General features: G+C 38.1%; 1 protein-coding gene across 2 annotated transcripts in view; it reads left to right on the top strand.

Annotated features, from left to right (window-relative positions):
- The window catches only part of dpp10 (dipeptidyl peptidase like 10), an 80,056-nt gene that overhangs the window by 18,933 nt on the left and 39,441 nt on the right, over positions 1 to 21,682 (top strand). Inside the window, exons 1-3 of one of the 2 annotated variants that reach the window (XM_077215828.1) lie at positions 6,467 to 7,036; positions 16,424 to 16,538; positions 19,064 to 19,159. In XM_077215828.1, coding sequence (XP_077071943.1) covers positions 6,986 to 7,036; positions 16,424 to 16,538; positions 19,064 to 19,159 — 262 coding nt within the window. In that variant the 5' untranslated portion in view covers positions 6,467 to 6,985. Of the gene's footprint in view, positions 1 to 6,466; positions 7,037 to 16,423; positions 16,539 to 19,063; positions 19,160 to 21,682 lie in introns of those variants that run through there. The other variant, XM_077215827.1, reaches the window with a different exon arrangement.

Genomic DNA, 21,682 nt, shown 5'->3' with positions numbered 1-21,682 from the left:
AGTTTTTCTTTTTTTGCATAGTAAAATACAACATCTAGCTGTAGTTTGCCTTTTTTGCCAAATAATTACTTGTCAAATTACTTAAAGGGATAGTTCACCCAAAAATGAAAATTCTGTCAGTAATTACTCTCCCTCATGTTGTTCAAACCCGTAAGACCTTCGTTCATCTTCAGAACACATATTAAGATATTTGTGATGAAATCTGAGAGCTGGATCACTCCTCTATAGGCTTCTAAGGGATTTAAACTTGTTCCCCAAAAAGTTATTAAAAGACATCGTTAAAATAGTCCAAGTGACTACAGTGGCTCATTCTTAAGTTTATCAAGCGACGAGAATACTTTTTGTGCGCAAAAAACAAACAAAAATAACGACTTTATTTCAACTATTCATTTCCTTCTCTGTGGGCCGGATCGGTGGTTTGGCCACTACTGCACACAATAGGCTCTATGCACGATCGCTTCCGCGTTTTGTCTCAGCCCGCCCAGTTACATCCGGTGCTGCGTCAGAAGCCGGGTTTGCCTTAGGTGGAGATAATGGCAAATTACACTCGCTGTTTACAAAAACTTCCTGCGGTTGACGTGAATGATGTTAACAACACTGTGAGGCAGTTAGCTGTCACACATAAGAGTAAGAAAGAGAAGGGCTTTAAATTATATATTTCGACCTACATCGACAACTTTGAGGGTGAGTATTCTCTCATATCGTGCGAAATCCGACTAGCGAATCAGTTTCTAAAATCGTTGTCTCCGTTTCTGAGAAAATGAATTTTATTAAAGTTGTGCCGCTATACACTTCGCGCTATGCGGAAGTAAAGACGCTGGCTGAGATCCTACCGGAAATACGTCAGCAGCGTTCGTGCATAGAGCGCATACTTCTGAGTGCACTAGTGTAACAGCGTAGCGCTTCTGTGTTGTACGTCACACGCATCACACACATGACCAGCGTCGGCCAATAGTGAGCCTACGTGTGACGTAGCTCTACGCAATCACACTACGTTAACTGACTCGAGGCCCACAGAGAAGGAAATGAATAGTTGAAATAAAGTCGTTATTTTTGTTTGTTTTTTGCGCACAAAAAGTATTCTCGTCGCTTGATAAACTTAAGATTGAGCCACTGTAGTCACTTGGACTATTTTAACAATGTCTTTAATAACTTTTCGGGGAACAAGTTTTAAATCCCTTAGAAGCCTATGGAGGAGTGATCCAGCTCTCAGATTTCATCACAAATATCTTAATTTGTGTTCTGAGTTTTCATTTTTGGGTGAACTATCCCTTTAAGTTTAGTGTTTTGCTCTTCCTTCATATTTAAAATATTAAAAAAGATCAAATATTTTCCTCATCTTTTGATGGTTTAATTGAGCAAATATCCCTCCTGGACATCACTTTTGGCCCCTACTGTTTCTGGTTTATTTAATACAAACTCTTTTCAAACAAAGAGAATTTTGTGTGTAATCCAAGCTTTGTTTCTCTCTGATTTGTGCGCTGCGAGGACGGGACCGAGTGATCATTCATCAATGGCATGTCATTCAAAACCAAAATGCTGTTTCATCCCACTTTTGGTCTTTATCACATGAATCAGAGCAGCTGTAGTCGCACCCTAATTAATGCAGCCTAATTAAATTTAGTCACAACCACAGGAAAAATGCTCTGATATTGTTGATCAGATTATGTGTCCATTTTAAAGCTGTAATCCTCAATTAACAGAGTGTCAGTAAAGGTCGCCGGGGTCGCAGGGCAGAAGACTTGAAGAACTTTATTAATAGATTCAGCACGTACTTGTGTAATTATCACTCTGACCCAGAATAATTAGCATACACTCCCGTGAGAGAGAGCGTGCGCTGTCTCACCTTAATGAGTGTAAAGCCACCATCTGACACACACACACACACACCAGATGAAACCAGGACACACAGCTGAGCTCCATCCAGCTTCTTTTCGACAGATCCAGTGAGCTTTAGTTCAGCTCTGGTTCTGGTTAGTCGAGTAGATGTTCAGGTTCTGTTTTTTAAAAATATAGTTTCCTTCCTGTCAGCAGATTCATCACTCATTTATCTTGACTTGAAACTGTGGGTCATCTAATATTATTGGTGTTGTTTAAAGGAAGAGGTCAGTTTTTTTTTGACAAAGACTAAAGGCGAGAGGTTTAAGTGGGAACGTAATGGCAACGCGAGTAAAACATGCTGTGTGAAAAACACCAAGATTCAGTCCAGAACTGTGGTTTGATCACTGTAAATAATGAGTAGAACGCTTCAGATTGGATTTTAAATTGTCAGTCAAATGTGCTGCAGATCATGAAGTGATTTAGTGGTAAAACAGTTTGTTTGAGGGTGATTGGAGCAATTTCAGACCGATTAGTTCAGCTAAACTTGTATCTGTGTATCTGGACTAAATGTACAGTATGTCCATAATATCCACACACAAATGAGCCGGTGAAATCAGGTCAGAAAGATGTTTCTCTCTCTCATTCTTGAACACCTCGCACAAGATTGTCATCACCTTGAGTAAATCTGGAGCTCATGAATTCAGAGGCGATAGATCACAGAGATCAGTTTGTCTTCTGTTTGCAATAATAAAGCAGCAAGACCTTTGTATTTTCAGGATGTTTGGAGCATCTAAAAAAAACTTTTGAAATGACATGAATACTGATAGATAAACATTGAGTTTAACTGACAGATAACATGATGTGCTGTTTAAAAGTCCAGTAATGGTGAGCGAGCTGTGAGTGAGACTCTGTAATGCATCATATGTCCAGGGCCTGAAACTGGCGGTTATAGTAAGGGACGGGACATTTTCCAAACGCACTCGAAGCGCTTGACCAATCAGAACACACTGATCTAGCCGGCCAATCAGAGCATATTATGCTTTTCAGAGGGTGGGGCTTCATAGAGACAGGAACTAAACAGTGTTACTCATAGATGTATACTCTAGATGTCGCCTTGGCTACGGCAGTTCATTGGAACCAATGCGTCAATAGAGCCGCCATCATGGAATAGGGGAGCTGCTCCTCTTTAATGCATCAGCTCAATGTAGGAAAAGGTCTAACGGAAATAAAATCACCATAAATCGTCATAAATGCGATTTTCTTGTTGTCTTGGTTCGTTCCAACGGTCAGACATGTATTTATCACTGAGTCCAGATAAATGTAAACAAAAATTTCACATTCTTGTGAAATGTAATCCCTTGCTGTCTGGTTTTTAGATTTCGTTCGTGTGAACATCCATACGCAGCACAAAAGTCCGACATCATCCATGAATTCAGTGTTACCTAGCTTCTTCCTATGACAAGACCCCTGTTCCAAGATGGCGACGGTTTTGACGCATGCTTAGAACCCCAAGGCGACATCTAGTGTATATATCTATGAGCGTTACTGACAGAAGACATATTTCCACCGAAATTACCCAGAACAAATTGTCACTGGAATTTTTTTTCCCCCCAGACCTGTTGTTTTGTAATTTTCCACCGCGGTCTAAAGTACTGTGAAGATTAGGCAGATTAGTCCAGTGACGTAGGACTACTCGCACTGCAAAGATTTTTCAAAATGGTGGTTGAATTGAAATGCTGCGTGGAGTCAACCAATCAAAATGCGTCATTAACTCAACCAATCAGTATTTTCAGAGCCCAAGTCCCACCCACGAAAGTTCCTGAACTTTGAAAAAGTACTACCTCACGAGCAGAGTCTTCCTGAGGGAAGAACTTTTTTAGGCCCGGGTCCTTGTGGACCGAGTACCCTAGTTCATGGGGAAAGTTCATGCGGTGAAACGTGGCTGGGAAGAGAGGAGCTGCAACAATGGAGAATATGGGGAAAATAATCAACATTCAAGTATGGAAACCTGTTCTAGTAGAGCCCAAAAAAACAGTCAAGACTTGAAGACAGATCGACTTGTTCCTCTGCTTGACAAGAACTGAAAGTGGATTTGTGTTGAAAAAAGCTAACAGCATAACCGTACAGCACTTGAATAACAACTGCAAATAAACAACTTTCATACTGTATCTATTGAGATTGTAAACTTAAAGCATTACACTATACATTACATTGCTTTTAAAAACTACAACATTCTGATCCACCCACAGACATCCGCTGTTTGTGTAAATCTATCTTCTGTTTTATTTAGTCATTTCCACAAACAGTTCTGTTCTTTGAGAACCGACAGAATGTCAATCAAATCACCTTTATTTGTGTAGCGCAATACAAATTCAAAGCGGCTTCACAGGGATAAACAGGAAAATAATGAACTCCTTGAACTGCTACCTTATCATGGTGGAGGGGTTTGAGTACCCGAATGATAGGATCTATGTTGTCCGGGGCTACATGCCCCTGGTAGGGTCTCACAAGGCAAACGGGTCCTAGGTGATGGGTTAGACTAAGAGAGGTTCAGAAGCCCATTATGAGTCACAAAAAATCAAGGACCGAGACGTCGCCCGGCATGGCGTAGCCTGGAGCCAGGTCTGGGGCTGGGGCTCGTATGCGAGTGCCTGGTGCATAGTGGATCAGGCGGCAGTCGAAGGCGAAGGCCCCGATGACCCGATCTCTGGACACGGAAACTGGCTTTAGGGACATGTAACGTTACCTCGCTGGCGTGGAAGGAGCCTGAGCTTGTGCAGGAAGTTTAGAGGTACCGACTGGATAGTCGGGCGTGACCTCCACGCACAGCTTGGGCTCTGGAACCACACTCCTTGAGAGAAGCTGGACTCTCTACCACTCTGGAGTTGCCCATGGTGAGAGACGGCGGGCTGGAGCCAGTTGTATAAACTGCTAAGACTAGTCTTACAAGTATGTCATCAATTTGTCTTCTTGAAGACTGTTCATACCTTTTTCAAATCAGATAGAGAAAAACAAAGATTGATCTATTTTGATACCAAAAAGTAAGACTGATGAACCCTAACTAAATGTTAGTTAGCCATCATATTAAGACTGTGTCTTAAGATCTTGTATGAACAAGTTTATGCAACTGGCCCCTGGTGTGGGTTTGCTTATAGCCCCCCAGCTCAGCCGCCATGTGTTAGAGTTCACCCCGGTGAACGAGAGGGTCGCTTCCCTGCGCCTTCGGGTCATCTGTCACTGTCGTGACTAGACATGACCTTGTGGTCGTTTCATCCGACCTCCGGCCATATGTCTTGGACACTCAAGTGAAGAGAGGGGTGGAGCTGTCAACTGATCACCACCTGGCGGGGGAGGAAGCTGGACAGACTCGGCAGACTTGGCCGAGTCCCCTGTCAAACAGTTCTTCAACTACCACCTCCGGCGGAGCTTCGACCGGATCCCGAGGGAGTCTGGAGACATTGAAGGTGGAGAACATGGTCCACTCGGACTCATTGTCGACACGGCCGCTCTGAGCTGTGGCTGTAAGGTCTCTGGTGCCTGTCGAGGCGGCAATCCTCAACCCCGGTGGTGGACACTGGAAGTAAGGGATGCCGTCAAGCTGAAGAACGATGATTTTTGATGAAATCTGAGAGATTTCTGTTCCTTGATTGACAGCTATGCAACTACCACTTGATAGTTATTACTGATAGTTATTGTGATGGACTTTTAAGGTTATGGACTTTTTCTCATTTTTTCATCTGATATCTTTTGGTTGGATCCTTTCTACTGTGGAAAAGTTATTAATTGCAGTTTTTCACTCTTTTTTTAATCTATTAAGAGTGAATTTGTGGTTAAATCCAAGTAATTCCTGGGTCCCACACTTTATATTAAGTGGCTTTAAGTACTATGTACTTACATTGAAACTAATAATTTGATACAATGGACTTATTGTGTACATACATATTTTTTCATTGTACTTATATTTTAAAAATACCTGCATGTAATTACAGCTGTAATTAATGTATGTAATTACATTTGTAATTACACTGTTGACCCTTCCCTTACACCTTAACCCACCCTTAAACCTACCCATACCAGCACACCTGACCCTAACCTTAACCGTGTCACACCAAAAATAGCAGCAAAAGTGTTTTACAATACAGAACACAATAAGTACATTGTACATATTTTTCAATGTAAGTACATAATACTTAAAGCCACTTAATATAAAGTGGGACCAATTCCTGCTTTGAATTGCTCTTTTTTTTAGGTTAATCAACAATTATTTGGGCACAGTTTAGTAACACGGAATCAGTTCCACGGAAATGACAACCATATGGAAAATACACAAAACATTAGTTTCTTTACATCTGAATGTTAAACTGTAATGGATGCAGAATTTATCCAGTGCACATTTCATAGTTTCAAAAGGGGGATCAAAACTGTTCACTTGAATGAATTCAGATTTTTATATTAGTAAGTACATTGAATCTTACTTAATTTTTTGTCAGGAATATATATTTGTCACCACTTTAGTGAAATGAAGAGTTACATAAAGTCACATACCCATATGGTTTTATTCATATTAAACGGTATTCACAAATGAATGATGAGCAAATGGTTGAGTCTTTTACGTAATTCTGTGTTGGATGTCATTCATGAAGTCACTTGAGGTCGTGCTTCTGGTGGAAAACAAGTTGACATTGATGATGCTCTTCAGGTTTTGACCGCAGGTGTCACGGTCAAGATGCTGGAATTGATGCTAGCTGCAGAATGCATAAATGCAATTACTAGAATTGCATTGATGCATGCGATATCCTTGAGCTCTCGTGCTGTTTAAGGTGTCTGTCTGTCTGTGGTTTCGCGTCATCAAGGCGAACCCCCCCACCCTCAGCAAACTCAGCCTCAGGCTCAGCATCAGTGCGCGCGCTGCTCTCGCCTTCCGGATTTGCATCAGTTATTTCCCCGTCAGTTTAAGTTCGCTCGAGCTCAGAATCAGATACGTTCGCAACGATCGATCAAGCGTTCCGGTTGCGTTGTAATGCCAAACGCGCCGCGCGCGCTCCTCCTCCACGGACGAAAACCACACGGAGGAGCGAATCGAGATCCCGATTCTGCAGTGCTGGAATCGCCAGTTTGGGTATTTTTGGCATTTCTCAGCGGCATCTGAAAAGGGAATCAAATCATGACGGCCACTAAAGAGCAGCAAAGCCAGAGACCGAATCCGCAGGACGAGGTAACGAACGGCATATGCGTTACACACACACACACACACACACACACAAAGATGCTTGCCCGCTTTTTCACTGATTTGTAACGGCTTTTCTACCCGAATCTGGAGAGTATCAGGTAATGGACGCACGAATCCAACGCCCGTTTGTTCTATCAGTACATTCATGACATCACCGGTCCCATTCGATTCAAATGTAGGGTATATATATATATATATATATATAAATATCTGCTGTCTTGTTTTTAATTGCAACGCCTCATCCGCATTTCTCTCGAGCTGTCAATGCGAGCATCAGTTTTATGCGCGTGACGATTGTAATTGAGAATCGGCGCACGCGCGCGCCGTGTCTAAACAGTGTATAAAGTCATAAAAAATCACATTACACCGAATAAAGAATAAAAGGTGTTTCATGTCTGTTCGGTTCGGGCCTGCGTGTCACCTGTCCGTGCCGCGAACCCTCAGACACGGTGCGACAGTCCGTCTGTGAATAATTGATCGCGGCTTTCTCTGACATAAGAGTGAATAGCTGCTGAATTTTTCATCAAAGCTGCTTTGAGACGCTGTCACGTTCACGCAACGGAGCTGGACTAGTGTGGAATTATATTTGTGTTAATTGTCGCATAAAGTGTTGAAGGTTTAAATATGAGGGGATGTTGTTCTGCATCTATAATATCCTATAGTAGCCTATCCAATATACTTTTGTCCACTGTAGTGATATTATATTTGAGTGAATTTCTCTGACACCATTAACCATGGTTTTACTGCAAGTAAAAAAAAAAACTTGGTTATTATAGTTTAAACATGGTAACCACGAATTAACCATGGTTTTGCTATACACTAACCATATGGTATTTGTAGTAAAACTGTTGATACGTGGTAATCAATCCACCAAAAAACTGTTTACTACACATTTATAATAAAACCATGGTTATTTTTACGGTTTTAAGTCAGGATGTCCTTTAAACGGCACATTCAGGGCTTTTCAGAGATAGCCTACCAAATGTTTGGAGGTTTCACCATGAGAACAACTTCTCCTTAGTCTTTAAAATGACTGACATTAATTTAGTGATCAGATTTAGTAATCTTATGGAAATATGATATTTTGTAGTTATTTAAATCTGACAATTTTTTAAATCAACATCTCAGGAAAATGGGGTTTCTAATCAAAATATGACTGTTATGAAACCGTGCATTGATTTCATACATCATGTGGAGACACCAGGACTTAAATCATGTTTATCAGGCATTCTGGGAGACACAGCATTTGAATAGGGAGATAAATTATATATCAATATTCCTATGAAATAATATGAAAGTGTTGCCAATTATTTATCATATTACGCTGCTTTTTTTCATTACACGTTGCACCAAGAACACATTAGTATGCATATAAAAAACAGTTTATAGTTTTATTGAATGGGAAAAAAACACTTTCCTCACATATTGCATAAAGTAAAATGGTATAATCATTAATTCCGTTATATTTTTCATAACAGTTGAGAATCATTAGTTTAAAAAAAACCTTAAAGCTAAAAATGAAATGGTGAATGACATAAAATCACATTGTTTTTGCCTATACATGTCATTTCATGTCCTTTTATTTTTTTAAACAACTGAGTCCTGGTAACATGAATAAAATATAAAAAAAATTCTCCAATTGTTTCTTATGCTCTAAACAATGGAATGCCATAAAAAAAAGGAAATTTCCCCAAACTTTTTTCTGATTCTCATGAGTAAATAAACGGTAGAGTATGTGACTGTGATTAAGCATTAAGGCACTGCATTCAAATCAGAGTTTGTTCTTTTGTCATATTTTTTTTATTCCAAAATACTGCTACTCATTTCAACATTAGCATGGTCTATCTACGTTGGCCTGAGGTGTGAGTGCGTGTTCGAGCTGTGATACGAGGCAGTCATGCAGAAGTGTTTTCTGCAGGTTGTTTGTGTTGAATGTTGGACACCTGTGCTCTGTGAGAGTCCGTCAGTAGCATCTTCAGTCTCAGAGACCCATCGCTGGTGTCTCTCGCACACGTTCATGCAACGTTTTAAAACAGAAAGACATCGTCTGAGTGGTTTGAAGTAGCTTACAGTCAACTGAAATGTCTTCCTGCTAGGACATATAGTTGAGAATAAAACATACAGCTTACTTTTTATTTTATTTTATTAAATGCTTTTTAGCCGTCATTTTCACAGCTGGCCTTCAGATGCACATTCCAGGTAATAATTGCTTTTACGATGGGTTTTTAATCTAGAGAATGTGGCATTTATTGGAATGAATGATTGACTAGTGCAGGCAACCGTAAAGGCTCTTTTACATCAAAAACATAGTTCAGAGCAAACAAGATTTTGAATAGAAATAATGCATTTCTTTGGTGCTTTTCACACCGAGGACATTCACCGATGATTAGTATGACCCGATTAATATGATTTCAGCTTTTGGTCACGTGTCTCTCAAGCCACAGTTTCCTCTACTGTCACAATGCCTTAGACTTAACCAGTCTATATCTCTTAAATCCAAAGTAATATTTCACCACCCTCTAAATGAAGTTTTAATAGAGAAAGTGTCACATATCTGTTAGGGTAAAGGCCCATTCATTCTAAGAACCATAACTTTTAGGGATGCACTGATATGAACATTTTGGCCGATACTGATAAATCTTTATATTTGAAAGCTGATAACCGAGATATTGGCTGATAAATCGAAATCCAAATTTTTAAATAATTTTTGAGAGCCTGATTACAAAAATACAAGTCTCACCATTAAAATCCACGTCCCAAGCAATTATAATGTTCTTGTTATAGCTTATATGACAGACTTGCACTGCACGTTGCACTTTATTTTCCTTTTAGAAGGGATTTCAATCATATTTCAAGCAATTCAAAACCATCATGACGAACAGTGTGCATCTAAAGTCGCTCAGCTGAAGAAAAGAATCCACTATTTATCGGCTTTAATATATCGGCCAACGTTTCTTATTGGGCCGATAACATTAAAAATGAACATACACTGCACAAAATTATAAGCGCAACACTTTTCTTTTTTGCACATTTTAGAGTGGCCTTTTATTGTGGCCAGCCTAAGGCACACCTGTGCATTAATCATGTTGTGTTATCAGCATCTTGATATGCCACATCTGTGAGGTGGATGGGTTATCTCGGCAAAGGAGAAGTGCTCACTAACACAGATTTAGACAGATTTGTGAACAATATTTGAGAGAAATAGGCATTTTGTGTACATAGAAAAAGTCTTAGATCTTTGAGTTCAGCTCATGAAAATGGGGGTAAAAACAAGTGTTGCGTTTATAATTTTGTTCCGTATATGTCAGGCGATTGTCGTGTATGGCTTCAAAATGCATTTCGCTATCGAAATGCTATCAAAGCAAAACATTTAGTGACAATATGGTAATATTATTGTTGCAACATTTGTAAATATCAGATGATATTTTAGTGCAGCTAAAAAGATCTGTGCCTTTATGTATTGCATTGATGCGGTTCGACCTCTCTGCCTTCAGCTGAGTGTATTTAACATTATGATGCCTTCACAAACATAACAATTACATTTACAGTGCAATATTAAATCATCATTTGTGTATTAGTCTCTCTGTCCCTCTATTGAAAATGATTGCACGCAATGACATTAAGATGTCAGATGCAGGGAACCATAAAACTAGTATTTAAAAACAGCACTGCGCTCTGTGTAGTTCAGTGTCTGTTTGCAGGGATGTTATATAATGATGTAGCTCATTACTGGATTATGGCTGTGTAATCATTACTGTAAAAACTGAAGCATAATCATGTTTATAGTTTCATAAATGTACACATATACACTACCGTGCAAAAGTTTGGGGTCAGTAAGATTATTATTATTTTTTAAATTGATCAAAAGTGACAGTAAAGACTTATAATGTTCTAAAAGATTTGTTTTACAAATAAATTCTGTTCTTTTGAACTTTCTATTTATCTAAGAATCCTGAATTTTTTTATCCTAGTTACCGCAAAAACAATAACTGTTTTCCCCATTGATAATAATCAGAAATGTTTCTTGAGCAGCAAATCCTCATATTATACAGATTTTTGAAGGATCATGATTCATGTGACACTGAAGACTGGAGTAATGATGCTGAAAATTCAGCTTTGATCACAGGAATAAATTACATTTTACTATATATTCACATATAAAACATTGATTTTTAAATTGTAAAAATATTTCACTATAATTAGGACTCGGTATTGTTAGGAATTTCACAATTCGATTTCGATTCTTGAGGCTTCGATTCGATTTCGATTCGATATTGATTTATTAGCTTCGACATCGATTCAATAATTAGTAAATACACAAGTAATTAAGTACCTGAGTATATTTTTAAATAATGTGTGCAGTATTACCAATGTTTAAGAACAAATTGACGCCAGCATGTTTCCTATCATGGTTTATTTAGCAGAACAAACGCTGCAATATTGTACATGTGTTGAATACAAACCACAACTGTAACAAACAGGTGCTTTATTAACATCTCTAAAGTGCATGTAACTGTAATAGAAAGTATATTTCTTTCTTCCTATACATTCAAGTTACAAAAGAAATGTAAACAGAAACACAAAATGTGCATACTCTTAAAAAATGCGCTTCATGAGGCACATGAGCGCACATTTGCACACACACGCAAAGACTCTCGCTCTCTTCCTCTCTGTCGTGCGCGCTACACGGTTTGGAGCACCCGAGCTCTAGATTTCGGGAGATTTGAACTAATGCGTACATCAGGGAGGTGCTATCAATATGCGGGAGACTCCCGGGAGACTTATTGTTGTTCTTATTATCATTTAGGAGGGCTTAGGAACATTTTGAGGTAGCTTCAGCCCCCCTAAAATAGGCCTAACGACGTCCCTGGTTGGTGGTGCAGGCTTGAACGGAGTGCAGCTGCTGTCCGTCATCTTGCTGTTTTGGTAAAGCCAAACCTTGTACAACGCTGATCGCTCTCACTAGAGTGTTGCCCACAGCGCCGCCACTGGCCGGTGGGCTGAATCGATTCATAGGATTTGATGAATCGATATTGAATTGAGAAACAAATAATTGCAATGCATTGATGAATCGATATTTTTACCCAGCCCTAACTATAATTACAGTTTGTACTGTATTTTTGATATCAGAAATGCAGTCTTGGTTGAGGATAAGAGATTTCTTTCAAAACATAAAATAAATCTTACCAATCTCAAACTTTTGAATGGTAGTGTTCATTTATCTTGTACGATTCTTGCCTTTAATTCTGTGTTAGCCTTACATGCTCTGATATGTGTAATTGCAGGGGCTCGATCTAGACTTGTGACCAGTTTTGCCAAATATTTTCAATGGAAAGTAGGTAAAGCCTGCTCAAAGTCGCTAGATAACGTAATGCGCCAGTCTGCAAGTTTACATGTTTTCGCTCCTAATCCAGGCTTACACTGTAATTTTACAGGGGTCTGAAAAGTCACTAATTTAGTTGGCAAAACTACATGTGATCCTAAGATCAAAGATCTGATGTTAATTTTTTTTAATGCATTGTTTCGATTCAAAATCTTGTGTAAATGTGTGTCTCTATAAGCCATTAACCATTGTCTTTCATCAGAAGCTATTAGCCTTCGTCAGTGAGAGGAATTGTTCCTGTATAGTGTTTCTGGTGCTTCATATAAACAGCAAAAGAGAAATAATTTCATATGCACACGCCATTTGAGAGACGGTTTCTGAGCGCACACTCATAAAACGCGCGCACATAAAGCCGCTGCTCATACAGAGTTCATTTTGCCGCCTTATTTATAGGCTTCAACAGTCAAATACACACAAATAACTGTTTACTTGTCTTCTATAAGCTAGATTTTTTTTAAATTTATGTGAGTAAGACTAACATTATTATTTGTGATAATAAAATTGGTTACAAGAATTGTAAAGTTTCAGTGGTTGATGTTAATATATAGGCTAACCTTGTTTAAAGTAAAAATAACTACAGTAGTCAACATTTGAAGTGGATCAAAGTTGTCCTAAGATAAAATTCATGTATAACTTTGATGAAAGGTTTTGATCCACTTCAAATGTTGATTTACTGTATATCATGATACTGTTATCATGAAATAAAATTACACCTATTGTGATATAAGATTTTGGTCATATATTACCCAGTCTAGTTGCAATAGATTCTGGAGGTTTTCAGAGGCCAGGTGTTGTATTTTGAGGTCTATTTTATAATTCTGACATTGGCCAGACCTTTCAGTAATACATACAGTAAATGTTAGAAACATTTTGCACAATGACATTGCTGACATTTGCTTATGTGGACTTGCAGTTTATTGGATTTATGGATTTTGAGCGGTCACACGTGTCTTCGGTCTTCTGCTACATTAGTAAACGCTATCGATTATCATGTTTCATGGCATGTGAGGGAATGCAGGTGACATCAAGCGTACGAACCTGAGGGCTGCTGCTTATTTAAGAGATGAATGATGATTGGGTGAATCTGTTCGTCCCTTTGACCGTCCTAAATGTGCCCTGAGCGAGGTCAAAGCAAGCAGCCATTACACGTGTTACCTTGCTAAAAATAGAGGCGCACGCTCTCTCTCTGTCTTTAAACACGTGTACAGACGCTCACTCCCAAAGTTTGATGAGTTCATTTTATTTTCGTATTATTGCCAAATCATTCTTCAAATCTGTTTGAAACCCTTCTCTCATAAAAATAACTCTTTGGCTTAAGATTCAATCACAGACGGGGGTTCTGCAGACAGAGAGCGAAAGTTAAAACCTTGAAGTCTTTGCATGTATATGAGGACACGAGTCTGTTAATTGATAATTGCAGTATTTAAATGGTTTATGATCCTCTGAAAGCAGAGCGATTTATCCCTGACTCAAGACATAATGTACAGGTATGACTATGGCTGGGTATCGAGTTCGATACTTTTTAGGCACCGACTGAATTGCCTCGATACCATTGAGTATCAAAGAATGTCTTGTAGTTCGGCACCAAATTTCGAGGGGTTAATCTCGTAGACGTCAGTGAGCCAATAAGCATGCAGCATAATTGGCTGTGGCGAGGCACCGAGGCATCAAGGTAAAACACTAGTTTATACCGGTTACGCCCAGAGACGTTGTTTACACATAAGGCTGTAGTGTGTAAGCGTCCCAATCCTCATAGATGTAAAAGATCCACCAGGCTCAATATCAACAGCGGGCAATGCAATATTTCTGACAAGATAATTGCTACCAAGACCGGCAACACAACATATCTGAAGCACTTGACCATGCACAAAATAAACTTAAGAGCAGAAAGTTGATCCATCTTCGACTGCAAAGAAAAACTGGAGCGCGTCACAAATTAACCAAAACTAGCCGTATGGGCTGCTTGCCTCAGACATGAGAAATAGGCATGTAGAAAGCTTGAAATTATTACTTCTAAACAAACCAATTTGAATGGAAAACAAATACTCTGATTATGTGATCCAAATGAAAGGTCCCTATAGGCGTTCACTATACTGTGGAGATGACGATTCAGCAACGTCAACTTCATCTTTGTAGTCAACACTAACTCAGAAAACACTATTTTATTAAACAATTAAAATGTCTCCTTGCTCTTTTCTCCTGATACATTCATAATCATTAGGCTACTTTTGCCAGTGCTCCAAGGCAAGCTTTATGCGTGCACTTAAGCGCAAGACCTATAGAGTCATTGAGTCTTTAAAAAAAAAAGTCAACAGACTGAAAAAATTAAAAAATATTGTTTTTTAGGTAATAGGTAATATAATCTTGTTCAAACGGATTTCATAAAATTGGTATTGAAAAAAGTATCATTCAGGAACTGGTATCGAAGTCAAGGTATCCCTATACCCTAGGTATAACTCTCCTTTAACCTGTTCATGGCACAGTATGTAAGTTTGGCCGCGGTTGCTTAATCAAAATAATAACAAAGGCAAAGATGATGCTTGATGATGCCGTGAATGAACTTGAAATCACATGAGGTATAATCTTCCCCGCCACAGGGGATGGAAACATCAAAAAGAACTGGGATACCAATATGGTGGCCCAAAGTTTTGCACGATTAATCATATCCCCATCGTAATCCTGATGTCAAGCCTATGCGATTATATGATGCAAAATGCTGCGATTTTAAATGAAAAAAACAAATTAGGGCTATTAACGCAGCATTTGTTATTTTTTTTCATCCTTTGGCTAGTGTTTGGGCGACACTAGCCAAACAAGTCAAAAGAGACAAGTCAAAAGAGAGCACGCTGCCTGTGAATGTCCTGACTGTGACTCACAAGCACAGACCGCGCGCCAGAATACAGTTCTGTACACTTTCTGAATACGTCCTGTACACTTTCGTGCTTGAATGAACAATAACACACACAATTATGCCAAAATGTCGCTTTGTCGAGTATCTTCATAGCATAAGAGCAGTCTTATGATGGATGTAAAGAGTTGTGAGAGTTTGAGGCGCGTGTGAGATCTGTGTCTCTGTCAGCAGCGGCTGCTCTTAAAGGGCCAGCAACCAATAAAGCTTTCTGTCAGTAAAGTTAATCAAAGAACAAAGGGAACAGAGAAAATTACTCACTGCTTTTGACTAAAGAACTTTTGTAGCTTTAATAAGGATTAGTCTATATATAATTTATAATTTATGCAGCGCGGACTGTTTGATAACTTTATTCAATTTCTGTATATGGCCTACCTGTTAGACATGGGAGTGAAACGAGGCCATTTAGTCAAACTGATGTCCATGTCCAAAAGTTTGTTAATCTGACTTGTATTATATCACCTTGTTTGTGTTTTATTACATAAAGTCCATGTGGAGAGTTGACGGGTTCTCTGACTGCTCACTTCAGCCTGAAAGCGCCATTAACTTTCATCAGTGAGCGGAAATGTGTTCAGCGTTTCTAGTTCTTTGTGAAGAAAAAGGTTTAAAGTAACTTGTTGGCAGAACACAGCAGGGAGAGAAGATGAATAGCGTCTCCACAGCTCCTTCTCAGAACATTTAAGGTGGAAAAAGCACTAAAGTCTTGGAGCAGAAGGCCTTGATCCATCTGACAGAAACCTTGTCTCAAATTCAACTAGTTTAAACATCAGAGTCTGAAAAACTGCCTCTGCTGGTCTTTGGGTGTGTTTGAGCTCAGTTATCCGCAATTCCTTTTGCTTATAGGAATATTTGTTTTTTTTCAAACAAATTTCTGAGTACCTCTTATACGAGACCGTTACCCAGATCATTTAGACTCGTCCCTCAGTGAGTTCAAATTAACTCAAATGAAACCTTTATTAACAGCTTCAGTAAAGCATTACTAGACGTTAAACCCTCAACTTTTATTTTATTTATTTTTTGCTATGTTTTGCTATGTATGAACTTATGAAGACATAACGTGTCTTGTTTCTCTTTCCTGAAGGATCTGGGTGGCATGAGTCCACCTCAGAGGAACTGGAAGGGGATTGCGATCGCTCTGCTGGTCATTCTGGTGGTCTGTTCTCTCATCACCATGTCTGTGATCCTCCTCACTCCAGGTACAGCAAACCCCTAATGATGAATTTAATCTTCATCATCATTATCATTCATTGGAGTTCTCCAGTTCCATCTGGAATCATGCAAACTTTTGGTACACTTTATTTCGAGTTTTTAGTCCACTTTAGACATTCTACTAACTAGGGATTTGCTCAAAGCCAAATATACCTTATATGGAAAGGCAGGGATAATGGCTTCAAATCAAATAACAAATAATTCTGAGGCTGACACAGTCACTCCTTGTGTTTGCTGGATAACAGTTGAGCCAGGGGATAGCATGATATTAAACCTCTAATTATGGAATAATGAGTGTGTGAAGTCAATGAGTGTAAACACTATAGATGAAATGAGCTGAAATCAAATAGCCGCTGTTGCCTCTCCGTGTGTCTCTCAGAAATCAGAGGTAGGCAAGAGTAAATCGACTAAAATACATCATACACGTTCCACTGGTTTAAATTATTTGAACCCTGTATATTATAAATAAATGAATCAATAAGCACGGCAAGATCGCAAATCAAACAATTGCTTTCCAACTCTGTGTGTCTTTCAGAAACCAAATCAGCTCTCTGTCACGAGTAGCCAAAATTTTCAAATACCTGATGTCTATTTACATTTTTTGAACTTTGTATGATATGATAGTCTACGAATTTCTCAATCTCACTAGTCTCGGAGATGACATTTATGTAGGTATATTCTTTAAAAATTGTTCAGATTTGCATTTGTATGCATAATAATTTTTATTTTCTTTCTTTCAACTTCCACATTCTCTAATCTGCTATTTATAGAGCCAGAGTCCTCTTATTTGAGGTTGTGGTTATTCCAACATTACTTAGTGGACAGAGTTCCTCTGGAAAATAATACTATATTCTCTTTTTATATGTCTTTTTAAACATTTTATCATTACTATTTTAATTAGAACTTTTTAATCAGGAAAGGTCCAGCTGGGACTCGAACTCGGGTCGCCTGAAGCACAACCGCATTATACCTCAAAGCATTGCCTGTACAAGGTTATCGGCTCTGACAATTAGAAGATATTTAAATAAATGTTAAAATCAATAATAAAAAATATTGTTTTTGATCACTTATACAATGCATATTTGTTTAGTGATGGCAATAAAGAAAACGGATAGTAAACCTACAGACCATAACGGTCTTCTATCCGAATACAGATATGATTCATTTTGATATTGTTACAGATACAGATATTGGCTCCGCTGCACACGACTACTACTAACTATCAGTAACTTTGCAACTTCATGTCAACTAACAATGATTAGAGAGTCTGTTCAATATCAGCTAACACTTTATTCAGATGCTCTCCAACAGACTTTCTATGACTATAAGTATCTTTCAGGGCTGCCAACTCTCACGCATTGAGCGTGAGATTCACGCAATTGACCCAATTCTCACGCTCTCACGCCACACCCCCGATTTCTCTCGCTGAAGTGTCAACCCGGTCAGTCAAATGCCTGAAAGATGAGTTTATCTATATATCTACCGGTTGAGCCACTCGTGATCGACTACTTATACCGCAAATTAGTAAAAATATCCTGTAATCTGTCTAGAGCGAGCGTGCATGCGAGACAGATATTGTGCTTCAAACCGCGCGCACGCGCACGGCAGAGAGGTAAGCGAGTGAGAGACCGTGTGCAAGGTGTCGTCGTCGTCCAACCCCCACCCCCCACCCCTCGTTAGAGAAGTCTCACGCCACGCTAAACTCAAAAGTTGGCAGCTCTGATCTTTGCAAGTTCATGCCAACTTATTCTACTAACCTTAACCTACCAGTCTACTAATAGTCTAATGAGAGTTAGTTGACATCTACAGTAATGGCCAAAAGTGATGTCCGGGGGGAATAACTCTACAAGTTCGATGAAACCATCAAATATGAGGAAAATATTTTACATTTTTTAAATATGAGGGAAGAATAAAACACTACACTTAAGGTTAAGGTGTTTATCTGACAAAATAATTTAGCAAAAAAAGCAAACTACAGCTACAGGTTTTTTTGTTTGTTTACTTTGCAAAAAATTGCATAGAAAAGCAAAAAGCTCAGAGGAAAAAACATACATTGACTGCAACATAATCCAGTTTTGTTGGTTCTCTCTTGTGTTTATAATTTCTTTATATGACAGCCTGGATAAAAATGATGTTGGCCCAATTTGGCATGCGTTATCATCACAAATAAAACCCAAGCACAGCTACGCAATATGCTAAACTCTTTAAATAATAATATTTGAATAAAGAGGAAAATATAAATTTTCCTAAGCTTGACATCACTTTAACCCACTACTATAGTTGCAGATTAATGAGTTAGTTGACATGTAGACAATAGAATGTTTAAAGTGGACTATCGAAACAAAGTGTAACCGAACCTTTGTATTGCTAAAGTCTTGAGTCTTTGTGTTAGTGAATCTGCTGTTTGTTTATGTGATGTATGACACCCGTGGCCTTCAGCGGCTCCATTACTGCTCGTGACGCTCTTGTCTGCCTGTCTGTGTGTGTGTGTGTGTGTGTGTGTGTGTGACAGTGGACACGCTACCGGGCAGTGACACCAAGTTGTCGGTGGAGGATCTTTTCAGTGCAGATTTCAGTGTGCACGACCCTGAAGCTCTTTGGATCAACGGTAAGACTATATGACCACAGATCCACACGCATCATTAATTTCTAATGGTTCTCATTCATTAATCATCTGCACACCATCATGAGCTCTTAAGCACAGCTGATCGCAGAGGATGATTGATCATTACCACAGATAAACATTTTAAAACCACCAGGTTGAATAAAAGGAAAACATCTCTGACCGACATGTCAAGATTCCCTGCAAAAATAGATTTCCTTTCTTAGATATTTCTACTGGACAAACATGCTTAGCATTCTTAAATCAAGACACATTTACTTGAGAAGCAAGTCTTGTTTTCTGAAAAATGTCAAATTTAATTGAGTTTATGCCAGTGAAGTCAGAAAAATAATCTTTATTCAAAGGGAAAACTTTATTTTTCCGACTCAATTAGCAGATATTTGTACTTGTTTTAAGCCGTAACTCACTTCATTTTGTCACATTTTTCAGAAAACAAAACTTAATATCTAAAGTCATTTGCTTCTCTAGTAAATGTCCTGATTAGGAATGTTTAGTATTTTGTTTTGATTTCCATTACAAATATCTAAGAAAGAATATCAAATACTCTGGCAAATAAAATCACTTGTATCAAGTTCTTCCTCGGTGTTTCTGTCTTGTTTTAAATTCTTAAATCAAGATACATTTACTGGAGAAGCAAAATGACTTAAGAATGTTTAGTATTTTGTCTTGTTTTCCATTACAAATATCTAAGAAAGAAAATCAATTTTTGCAGTGGAGTCAGATTGTGAATGCCAATTTCAGCAGCTCTGACCGTTTTTGTATTCAGTTCTGATCCGTCTGTTTAATTTGAATATTAATACATTATTTTAATATCATGTTTAGTGTTTGACAGTAAGCTTTGCTCAAACAACAACAACAAGCATTTTTAAATTGTCCGTTATTTATCACAGCACGGTGAGGCTGTTAGTGCTGGGCGCATATTGAGTTTGTACAATATATATTGAAACATTTGTATAAACTATATAGGATGAGGCAATACCATTCATATCGATATACAGTAGCTTAATATTACGAGCGGAGGACACTGAGTGAGCTACTGTGCAGAAAGTGCATAATTCAATTTGTCCTAAATATGAGACATGCTATATATTCAGGGCTTCAAAATAACTTAACATGGTTTGCCCCGACAGATGCTCTGACAGGTACTCGTGCTCTTCAATGCGTTTGAGATGTGTTTTCCTCAGTGTATAGCTTAACATAATTTCACAGGTATATTCTCTTCATCTGTAAATGCTAAAAAGTCATGCAAATATTTCCATCTTGCTGTCAGGAGTAGATGAGCCTTATACATGCGAGTCTCTGCTAAACTTCACAGACTTCAGGAAAGAGCGCTGCCGTGTCTACTGTAATGAGGTAATCAAGTGTAGCCTAATATACTGAGATTATGCACTGCCTTCCATAAAGTTTGGGATCGGTACGATTTTTTAAATGTTTTTAAAAGAAGTCTCTTCTGCTCACCAAGGCTGCATAAATAATTATTTGATACAAAATTCAGTAAAAACTGTATAATATCTTCAAATAGAAAACAGTTTTTAAATTGTAATATTTCACAATATGTTAATGTAATTTATTCCTGTGATCAAAGCTGAATTTTCAACATCATTACTCGTGTCACATGATCCTTCAGAAATCATTCTAATATACTGATTTGATGCTCAAAAAACATTTCGTATTATTATCAATATCAAAAAACAGGATTCTTTGATGAATATAAAGTTCAAAAGAACATAATTTATTTGAAATGGAATATTTTGCAACATTATAAATGTCTTTACTATCACTTTTGATCTATTTAATGCATCCTTTCTGAATAAACATTCATTTCTTTCTTTAAAATTCGTACTGACCCTAAACTTTTGAACGGTATTATTAGGGCTGCAGCTATCGATTCTTTTTGTAGTCGATTAATCTAGCACTTAATCGATCGATTAATCGAGTAATCGGATATTTTTTTGTGTGTGTGTTTTATTAACAGAATAGTTATTTTAAACTTGTGTCTATTTCAGTTAAAGCTGTTATAAGTTATATAGTATGCAAGTCATAAAGCTATCTCATATGTGAATTTTCCTTTAAGATGTTATAATATAACCACTCTAAGCATCTAAGCATATTTGTGTATTCTGGTAGTTTAACGCTGAAGAAGAGATGTAACGTGACTTGTTGTTGAACACGCAGTAAAAGCTGACGCACTTTATGCTCCGTGCGTTTTAAGTTCAAGTTCAAGTTCATTTTATTTATATAGCACATTTTATAGCAGTCACTGACTGACCAAAGTGCTTTACAGAACTACAAAATTAGAAGACACCAGCACCATGAGTAGTAGCACATCATAGAACAGTACAAAAAGGTTAAGAACAGCTTAACTGTAGACGTCCAAGCAGTCTCAGAGATTATCAGTAATAGAAAATAAAAACAGAAAAGACAGTAACAGGTTTAATACTAGTATCATACTCAAAGGAGAGAAATATAAAAATAGACAGAAAGGAATATATAAGTATATATATATAT

Source organism: Siphateles boraxobius, unplaced genomic scaffold, assembly GCF_051911475.1.
Source record: "Siphateles boraxobius isolate OS27281-9 unplaced genomic scaffold, OSU_SipBor_1 7, whole genome shotgun sequence".
NCBI classification, from domain to species: Eukaryota; Metazoa; Chordata; class Actinopteri; order Cypriniformes; family Leuciscidae; genus Siphateles; species Siphateles boraxobius.
This window is presented reverse-complemented; position numbering and strand designations above follow the sequence as displayed.